The following is a 10,555-nucleotide window of genomic DNA, read 5'->3' as shown; positions in this document are numbered from 1 at the left end:
CACACACACACACACACACACACACACACACACACACACACACACACACACACACACACACACACACACAGGAAGAGGTACAACATTACTGTTGAATTCAGGTTCTGCGCTCTGTTAATCAGGGCTGGAGTGTGCGGGCTCCCGCCTGAGGGTGTAGGTCACTGACTGCTGACAGACAGTTGGACAGTTGCTCCAGCAGATGTGTAGATGTGTACGTACATACAGAGCATTGAGGTCATTCCTTTGTTGTCTCTCATTCACTGTGTTCACAGCGCTGCCAGTTTAGACTGAGAACTAAAAGCAGAGAGGAGCAACCTCCGATTCCACATTCCACACTACGATGACCTTAAAGCAGATTTCATATTTGGACGCTTTAATGTTTACAAAGCTGCTTTATGATTCACATAAGGTGATGATCCCTTAAAATGAACCATGTGGTGTAAAAATGTCAACATGCCTGCAAAATCTTCAGCACCTCTGCTCTCTTGTTGACCTTTTCTTGTTCTGTTTCCTCCTTCCCAGGGTGCAGCTGCTTGGAGAGCGGCCTTATCTCTCCTCTGACCGCAGGGCTCACAGGTCCAAGTCCATCTCGCTGTTCCAGGTCAAAGACAGCCAGATGACCTGATGTGTCTTTATCCTGTTTAAGTGAAAGCAACTGTGAGTCTGTTTATTCTTTACACTGTTATCTATAACGTTTCACAAGTTTAAACTCTTACTAATAGATTAAGAGATGGAATAGATTAAATCATTAAAATACCACACTTAAGAAAATAAAAGAAAGCCAATACATAAAATTATTGTGAAAGTGAACAAATTGTATTTATTGCCTTTACTGAACATATGAAATGAGATTTGAATTAAAGTCAATGTGAAACAGATATTATTGAGGAAAGTCTCAGGTCTTCCATGTTAAGTATGTTATGTAAGTAAAGTTTACTATGTAAGAGTAAATGGAACAAATGGTAACGCTACACTCTATGGAATTTAACTCCCAGTGTTGTATGAGAAAGGTGGTTGGGGAGTGAGTTATATCATTTTTTTGGCAACTCAATTTCTCAAGGTTGTTCTGGCAGGTCACACGAGAGCATATCCATTCTCTTCTACTGCACGCCATTCCCCTATGTCTCGATCGTGTGTTAACTCTTTCTGTATAACTAAAGAATATCTAAAAAACATACATTGTTAAAATACACGTGGAACTTTCTTCTGTTCTATAAGCAAAAGCAAAGATATTACCAGGGTAATGATGTGAAAGTGAACGGTAACTGAGGAGTTAATCAGTTGTGTTCAGACGTCATACATGCTCTGACATTACTTGTCTGCAGCTCTCTGTTAGTCTTGTTTGTTCACTTCTGAACAACTCCCTACATATGTGATGGAGACAAAGATGTGGTTGACCACAGCACAGAGCTCAGAGACGAGGTTACATTAACTTCTGTTTTTGGGCGAAAAACGGGGGGTGGTGGTGTCTCTCTGCTTAATCATGCAGAACAATCTAAGCCATCACACAGGGCATCGTTATCGAGTCAGGGCCTCAGCACACAGTCGGCCACTTGAATGTTTCACATTCTTGGGCTCGTGTGTGGGTGGTGAGTGAATTCACAGAGTCCTTTATACAGAGAATGGAACAAAGGCAGAGACAAAGCCAGACAGCATGGGGTTTTGTGACAAACTGAAAAATAAAATAAAACAAAATAAAAGCGGATTTGGACTTGAAAGTAAGATAGTTCATAGAAAGCAATATCCAATTAAGGGCTGCCTGAAAAAAAAATCTGTTATAACACAAAATAGATGAAATTAAAAAGAATTTTTTTTAAAGAAACTAAAATGAGATAAAAGAAAAAAAGACAAAAATATAAATAAAAAAGATTAATATATAACAGGTTATACATTAGATACAGTATGTTAGTATTGTGTCTCAGGGCTCTTTGGATCATTGAAATCAATCTCAGACACCTGTGATAATTTGTTTGCCAGGTGAGCCCAATCAAAGGAAAACTACTTAAGAAGGACGTTCCACATTATTAAGCAGGCCACAGGTTTCAAGCAATATGGGAAAGAAAAAGGATCTCTGCTGCTGCTGAAAAGCATCAAATAGTGCAATACCTTGGACAAGGTATGAAAACATTAGCTATATAACGAAAACTTAAGCGTGATCGTCGTACTGTAAAGAGATTTGTGGCTGATTCAGAGCACAGACGGGTTCGTGCAGATAAAGGCATAATGAGGAAGACAGAAAGCCAGACAAATTCATCGGATTAGGAGAGCAGCTGCTACAATGCCATTACAAAGCAGCAAACAGGTATTTGAAGCCGCTTGTGCCTCTGCAGTCCCGCGAACCTCAAGGTGTAGGATCCTCCAGAGATTTGCAGTTGTGCATAAACCTGCTATTCGGCCACCCTTAAACAATGCTCACAAGCAGAAACGGTTGCAGTGGGCTCAGAAATACAGGAAGACTAATTTTCAAACAAACGGTCTTGTTTACTGATGAGTACTGTGCAACCCTGGATGGTCCAGATGGATGGAGTAGTGGATGGTTGGTGGATGGCCACCATGTCCCAACAAGGCTGCGACGTCAGCAAGGAGGTGGCGGAGTCATGTTTTGGGCCGGAATCATTGGGAGAGAGCTGGTAGGCCCCTTTAGGGTCCCTGAAGGTGTGGAAATGACCTCGGCAAAGTATGTAGAGTTTCTGACGGACCACTTTCTTTTGTGGTACAAAAAGAAGAACCGTGCCTTCCGTAGCAAAATCATCTTCATGCATGACAATGCACCATCTCATGCTGCAAAGAATACCTCTGTCATTGGCTGCTATGGGCATAAAAGGAGAGAAACTCATGGTGTGGCCCCCATCTTCCCTTGACCTCAACCCTATTGAGAACCTTTGGAGCATCCTCAAGCAAAAGATCTATGAGGGTGGGAGGCTGTTCACATCAAAACAGCAGCTCTGGGAGGCTATTCTGACATCCTGAGAAATTCAAGCAGAAACTCTCCAAAAACTCACAAGTTCAATGGATGCAAGAATTGTGAAGGTGATATCAAAGAAGGGGTCCTATGTTAACATGTAACTTGGCCTGTTAAGATGTTTTTGATTTAAATAGCTTTTGATTTCAGTAAATATGACCTCCTAATGCTGCAAATTCAACAAGTTACCATTTTTGGTTTTTTACAACCTATAAAATGTTTTGTTTGTTGTGCATAATAATTTGGAACAGTGCATTTTGACTTTTATTTTTGAAAAAAATACTGTTATTATTGGGAGGTTTGTTCGATAAAATTTTAATTATACTCTAATGGTTGATGACTTGAAAATTATACTGTGTCATTTGCATCGACTATTTAGGAAAATCTGAGAAAAATAACATTTGCATAATAATTTGGAACGCGCTGTACTGAGGGCAGGAACCTGGAAAAAAATCTGTAAAATTTCACATTCATTTCAATTCCTCTGTTCATTTTACTTTACTTAAACAACTTCACAACATGATGGTCTGAAAGCTGTTTTCTAAGAACTTCCTCCACTTCACTCCATTTTCAGTTCTGGTGAGGAAACTTGCTGCCTTAGTGAACAGTAGATATTTATGTATTTTTTATTTTGATTTCTGAAAATAGTCAAATTAATGATCTTGGTTCTAAGAAAAAAATATATATATATGGTATCTGCTTTAAAAACCCCTGTTAAACTTTAAGATACTGAGTATCAGCTGCATTTCAGGTCTCCTGATTCCCCCAAAATATTCAGAGGACAGGACCTCCCGGCTTCAAGGGAAGCTACAGCCTCGAGAGACACAAGAGCTGCTACAGAACATGTGTTCAGATCAGCTCATAACAGTCAGTGAATATGACTTTGTTTTCATAACTACATAATGATATGCTGGAGTAAATCCAAAGATCTAGTGTGATGGATCACAGCTCTGCTTCTCCATCTACCGACGGTCGAATGGAGGAATCTGGGAGTGATCAGAGATACTGTCAATTCTAAATTATTCCTTCAAATAATCATTCAAAAGCAAAGTGAACTTTTGATGAGATAATGAGAGTTACAGTATTGTAAAATAAATAAAATACAAAAAAAACACTAGTGAACATTTTAAATGTAGCATTTAATTCCAGCTTTCCTTCATCTTTCTTTGGAAAAAAAAAAAGAAAAATGACAGAAACCTGAAGTACAGATGTTCAAATGTTTATTGGAAAAACTGAAAATGTTCTTTTGCTAGACAGATAAAGCTGTATCAATGAAAATAATACCCCCTTTTATGTTATTGTCACAGCCCAAGTGCTGTTTCGAAAGATTTTTAACCAATCTTTTGATGATCAAAGAAGGAGCAATGGCTGCTTCTCATCATCAAAATGTCAAATACACCCGATAAGAAACTCCTTCCAACATTGCAATACAACATGTACCCACTTGACTAAATCCTCTCCACTCAAGGACACCGACACAAATCCAACCCCACAAGGTTACAAGTGTATTGTTTTCCTCCTGTTGTGGCTTTTGCATCACCCTGACCTGGCTGAGAACCAGCTCTAAGTTGCTTATAAAAGGGAAAGCCCCGATCTCTGAGGCAGCTTTTATCGGTCCGCCTGGTTGTGTGCAGGTTGTTTTAAATCTGCCTCCCTATGCCCCATGGCTCTGATCCCTGCTTGTGAACTGGCGATGACTCCTGTGGGTTTGGATGACATACTGGCAGACTTGGTCTCCATGTCTCCGAATGCCACCATCGTGCAATCACCGGGCGTCTCTGTGGCAACCAGAACCCTAATACTGCTTGTCTGTCTGCTGCTGGTCGCCTGGAGTCACACAGACAAGAAAACTATTCCAGGTAGGTTCATACATCGGGTCGTTCATCAGCATTGACACTTTTGCAGTTTCTCTATTTGTGCTGAAATCTACTTATTTGTCATTTACCGCAACAGGTCCTTCTTTCTGTCTGGGTGTGGGGCCACTTCTGTCATACATGAGATTCATCTGGACTGGTATAGGCACAGCCAGCAACTACTACAACAATAAGTACGGAGACATCGTCAGAGTCTGGATCAATGGAGAGGAGACCCTAATAATCAGCAGGTTGGTTTTCTGTTAATCCTTAAAGTTACCAAAACACTCAATCCAAGTGTGAATCTATCATCTGTATTTATATATTTCTTTATTTATTGCACCATAAGGCCATCAGCAGTGTACCATGTACTGAAGAATGGACTTTATAGTTCACGTTTTGGGAGCAAGCAGGGACTCAGCTGTGTTGGTATGAATGAGAGAGGCCTCATATTTAACAACAATGTCACTTTGTGGAAAAAGATGCGCACCTATTTCACCAAAGGTAACATTTTCACACATTCAGCCCTGCATACATACTCATTGATCCAGTTATTCAGATATGAAATATTTGACTAATCTCTAATCTCAGCTCTGACAGGTCCAGGTTTGCAGACAGTGGAGGTTTGCGTCTCCTCCGCACAGACTCACCTGGACGACCTCCACAGTCTGAGTCACGTGGACGTCCTCGGCTTGCTGCGCTGCACCGTGGTCGACATCTCCAACAGACTCTTCCTGGGGGTACCTGTGGATGGTGAGTAGGCATGCCTTCATTTGTTGAGAAATCTGTTCGTCTGGAGCAAACGCACATGAGTTTGAATTCATCAGCTTCTGGGCAGTTCAGATACAGTGAATTTATGTTACCGTTGTGTTGTGTTCCTGACACATTTGTTTACCCTGTGTGCAGAGAAAGAGCTGCTGGTGAAGATTCACAAGTATTTTGACACGTGGCAGAGTGTGCTGATCAAACCGGACATCTACTTCAAGTTGGACTGGATTCACCAGCGGCACAAGACTGCAGCGTGAGTCACTTTATTATCCACGTTATCAAGTTTCTTCATGCGTGAGCCTACTGTTAGGATCTTTTCTTTTTGCGGCTGAGTTCTTTTAACAGTCAAATCAAGTGTCATATATCTGTTGTCTCACAGCCAGGAGCTGCGAGATGCCATAGAGAGCCTTGTGGAGCAGAAGAGGAGGGATGTGGAGCAGGCAGATAAACTGGACAACATCAACTTCACCACAGAGCTCATATTTGCACAGGTCAGTCTGAGAATCTGAATTGCTTCCTCCTGCTCATATGTGAAAATTCCTCTTATGGTGAAATATCATCCATGTGAAGACAGTCAGCTTATTCACGTGTGTGTGTTTTCAGAACCACGGCGAGCTGTCTGCTGAGAACGTGTTGCAGTGTGTGTTGGAGATGGTGATCGCGGCACCAGACACCATGTCTATCACTCTCTTCTTCATGCTGCTGCTCCTCAAACAGAATCCAGATGTGGAGCTGCAGCTGCTACAAGAGATCGACACTGTTGTAGGTAAGGAGCTGGGAGAATCAAGACTGAAAGACACTGGCACTGACAACATGTAGTATGGATGAAGTGCTGCCTACCGATGCTAGATTTAAAAAGCTCATGCTTTCACCACCTGATCTGCTACACATCAAAGGTGCATTTTAATAAATGCAGAGTGTAATATTGAAATGAGATACAGTTTATGTCAAACAAAATAATGTGCATGTGAATTAAATAAGTTTGTCAGACTGCTGCCAGTTTATTAGGTACAACAGTACTAATAATGACAATCCTGCAAAGGGTTAAACTGCTTTTGTTTGTAGTGTTGTTGACTTGCGTTGTGTTACAAGCACAGCTGAAACAGTTTCAACAAAAACTGAGGATTTTTTGCAGGACTGTTGTATTAGACTGCACTGCACTTACTTTTAGCTAGGTGTACCTAATAAACTGGCACCTGGGAGTATGGCAGTAGTGATATGTCATTGCCCTGGTCTTGCTACCTACAGGTGAGAGACGGCTTCAGAACGGGGACCTTCAGAAGTTGCAGGTGCTGGAGAGCTTCATCAATGAATGTTTGCGCTTCCACCCTGTGGTGGACATCACCATGCGTCGAGCCCTGTCTGATGACATCATAGGGGGCTACAGGGTCCCAAAGGGCACAAATATCATTCTCAACACCGGTCGCATGCACCGGACAGAGTTTTTCCGCAAACCAAATGAATTCAGTCTGGAAAACTTTGAAAAAAACGTAAGTAGGCGTTTTGTTTTTTTTCATGTAAAGTATAAAATTATATGATTAAATAACAAAGTGAATAAATCAACTCTTAAAGACATTCAGTCTCACTATGACCAATGGGCGCCTGCATGAACACAATTTTTTTCATATTTGACATGAGAGATTTCTGTTGTCGTCCTTGCTCCTCTCACTAGTTTGAGGCTGCGGACTTCTAATAAACAATATACAGTTAATTAAAAGTATTTTACAGTATGTGACAGAAAAATAGTACCTCCTCCTACCTCTCTCATCCGTCCTCTGCCCCGCCCCTTCGTCCTCCTCCAGGCTCCTCGCCGTTACTTCCAGCCGTTTGGTAGAGGCCCTCGATCCTGCGTTGGCAAGCACATCGCCATGGTGATGATGAAATCCATCCTGGTGACGCTGCTCTCTCAGTACTCTGTTTGTCCCCATGAGGGCTTGACCCTCGACTGCGTCCGACAGACCAACAACCTCTCCCTACAGCCTGTAGAGCAGCAGCAGGAGGCCGAACATCTCGGCATGAGGTTCTTACCCAGGCGGAGAAGTAGCTGGCAAACACAAAGATAAATATATATGAGCTCCATTGCTTCATTTACATTGTCTCATGACTGTACAGAGTTTAAGTGTTATATTTTGGATTGTATGTATTAAAATTGTGTTTCTCCTGGAATTAATAGGCACTGTGTGGAAAGTTTATACACACACACAAGTAAATGTAAATTGTTGCACCGATATTGTGTGTTGTTGTCTTCTTTTTGGGTGTTTTCTCATTTCTTCTATATATGTTATCATTATATAAATATGTAGATATTTGGTTTTCAGAAGAAGACAATGACTCTTGGTCGTTCTTTAAAATGATCGACACACTTCCTTAATTTAACTCTTATTTTACTTCTCTTTTTAAATAAATTGATATTTTATTTTTTAGCAGAATTTTGTGTTTAAAAGGTGCAATATGAATGAAATTTATGAATTTTGTGAAGATAGCATCTCTAAAATCTTTTGTATTAAACGCAAACCCCAACTCTGAAAAGCCTCAGATAAAAGAGGAGGAATGACGCATGTTTATAAGATGGGGATGCTTTTTTATTTGCACATACTGGTCAGGAGAGGGCACTGCAGCACATCACATAATGACTTGCTCTTTATCTCCAGCACAGCCTAAATAAAGCAACCAATCTGTTCATTACATCCAAATGTGCTGCCTCTGGGCAAACATGGCAGAACATTTCACACACAGATGCTTCAATTTGTTTTGCTTCCACTTTCTAAACACCAGGGATTACACTGAAAGACCATGGGAAGCGCCACTTGCAAACATGTTTGTTTAATAAGATAAAAGAAACCGACGTGGGGGCTGGTGAAGTAGAAACGTAGAGAAAATATACACGTGAATAAGGTTTTCAGGCGTATGATAAAGTTCCTCCAGAGATGTCACCCATCAGCTCTTGTCTAAAATAAAAGTGTCAGTGTTCACACACACACACACACACACACACACAAATCAATATCTGCAAAACAACATTTCACTACCTCAGCAACAAGTTTGTCCAGTGTATGTGTGAGTGCATGTGTTTGTGTGTGTTTGTGCTGTATTCGAGTTCATATTGAGACTGAAGGTTGGTGATGTGTTTTTTTTTTTCTCCATAAAATGTTATTTTCCAAATATCATCTGTATATATGTGCACGTAAATAGCACTGTGTGTGTGTGTGTGTGTGTGTGTGTGTGTGTGTGTGTGTGTGTGTGTGTGGTAGGTGTTCTCTTGTTTGTGTGTGTACTACAAGCTGTTCCTTGCAGGTTTCCTGGGATATAGCAAATGAATCACTACATCTCATTAACCTCAGTCTCATTCCTGTCCTCCATCCAGATGGAAATCATCTCACTGCAGTAGCTCTGACTGCACTTTGTTAGATGTATCTTGAAAATCTACCAGGAAAACATTCTTCTTCATAATAATCTCCATCATCTCCGTAAAGCTTCGTGCCACTAATGAGTTAAGAGAGAATTAAGTCATTAAAAATGGATGTAGATAGAGGAATACGGGGGAAATATCCAGCTGAATTTGCAGTAAATCGGTTGCTGCCGAGTTCCTATCTGCTCCTGTCCGCTTGTTTTTCTACAACCAAGAAACTTTTTCATCTTTTTTTCTGGCGATTGAAGTTGTAAATTACTGTAATAATAATAAAAAAAAAAACATGTATTAATCTATAACCGTATGTATTATAGCACATAGTAGTGTACAGTAGCTTCAGGGCAAAAACATGTTTTAATTAGCACCTCCTTAAATAAAGGCCTCATACTGTCGTTTTCAATTACCATCAATATCCACCTATCTATCCGTTAGGTGGAGATGTTATGAGATATTTCTTTCTGGACCAAAGCAGTGGACTGACCAATCAACAGACAGACACTGCCATCCCTATACTTACTGACACTGAGAAGTTTTCTGTGTGTCCTTAAAGCAAAGTAAAAAAAAAATAAATAAAAAGAAGTAGTAAAAGTTTTGGCTGTCAGAATTCAAGCATCAAAAAATAATGGTGGCAGCTCCAGCTGTTACTATAGTGGAGGAAGTGTGGGGAGCTACAGTATACAGTCGCCTACATACTGAGCTAATGTGAGTCCTCTGGCTCCAAACTTGTGGGATATCAGGCATCTGCAAAACAGATCTGTGGTAACTTTCACTTCAAGTCTACTAGTGGGGACTAGTGTGTGTGTGTGTGTCTGTGTCTGTGTGTACGACTGTGTCAGATTAGGAAATATTTTTAATGGGGAATTGAATAATACTTTTGGTTTCAAGCTGTGTAAGCTTTGCCTGCCTTTGGGACAAAGATTGCCTGTGTCTGTCACTATGATTGCAGTTGCATCATTCCAGTGTCGTCTAAAGTCAACAGTTTTCACACTTTGAAACACTTTGCGTTTTAAGGTAGGGTACGGCAAAGCAAAAAAAAGAAAATCTGTAACACAGAACTTCATTTTACTTGGACCAGCAAGCAACATTTGAAGGTATTGAATCGCAACAGCTCGCCTTTCAGAATCTGATGCACGTCTTTGAAATATTCAGTCTGTTCTTTCTCTTAAGGAAGTCCATGGTTCTTCATATGTGGTTTTTGTTAGTCACATGATGTATATTTTCCGTCTCATTCCATTTATTTCTATTGCCGCATGACAGATTTATAGAGGCAGGAAGCCAGACAGCTTTTAAAATAACTCCGACGTAAGAGCCTCGCAGCAAAAAGTTTAGACCGTCCTGCCTCGCACTATGATTGACAATCTGATTGATTACATGCTGCTCACCGGTCCACTCACTCACTCACTCACACACACACACACACACACACACACACACACACACACACACACACACACACACACACACACACACACACACACACACACACAATGTGGTGCTAAAATTCGGAAATGCCAGTGGCCATATTGTCTCTCTGTTTCAGTCCCCTGCTGTATTATTGCTTCA

The 10,555-nt window shown here is 40.8% G+C and overlaps 1 protein-coding gene across 1 annotated transcript; it reads left to right on the top strand.

The window, feature by feature from the left end:
* Positions 1-4,625: 4,625 nt before the first annotated feature.
* LOC111223187 (aromatase) lies at positions 4,626-7,646 on the top strand. Its single transcript, XM_022747239.1, has 9 exons — positions 4,626-4,821; positions 4,916-5,066; positions 5,165-5,319; positions 5,407-5,568; positions 5,722-5,836; positions 5,963-6,074; positions 6,187-6,349; positions 6,832-7,073; positions 7,386-7,646. The coding sequence occupies exons 1-9, from the start codon at positions 4,626-4,628 to the stop codon at positions 7,644-7,646; spliced, it is 1,557 nt and encodes a 518-aa protein (XP_022602960.1).
* Positions 7,647-10,555: the final 2,909 nt, after the last annotated feature.

Source organism: Seriola dumerili, unplaced genomic scaffold (genome assembly GCF_002260705.1).
Source record: "Seriola dumerili isolate Sdu_G_001 unplaced genomic scaffold, Sdu_1.0 BDQW01000011.1, whole genome shotgun sequence".
NCBI classification, from domain to species: domain Eukaryota; kingdom Metazoa; phylum Chordata; class Actinopteri; order Carangiformes; family Carangidae; genus Seriola; species Seriola dumerili.
Note: the sequence above shows the minus strand (reverse complement) of the source record. Positions and strands in the feature narration are given on the sequence as shown.

What these genes read in the sequence shown, in the direction of transcription:
- LOC111223187 (XM_022747239.1), top strand. Translation starts at nt 4,626, where the DNA reads ATGGCTCTGATCCCTGCTTGTGAACTGGCGATGACTCCTGTGGGTTTG. An exon ending in CCTGGGGGTACCTGTGGATG is followed by an intron (nt 5,569 to 5,721) that starts GTGAGTAGGCAT and finishes CCCTGTGTGCAG; the next exon opens with AGAAAGAGCTGCTGGTGAAG. An exon ending in TGGAAAACTTTGAAAAAAAC is followed by an intron (nt 7,074 to 7,385) that starts GTAAGTAGGCGT and finishes GTCCTCCTCCAG; the next exon opens with GCTCCTCGCCGTTACTTCCA.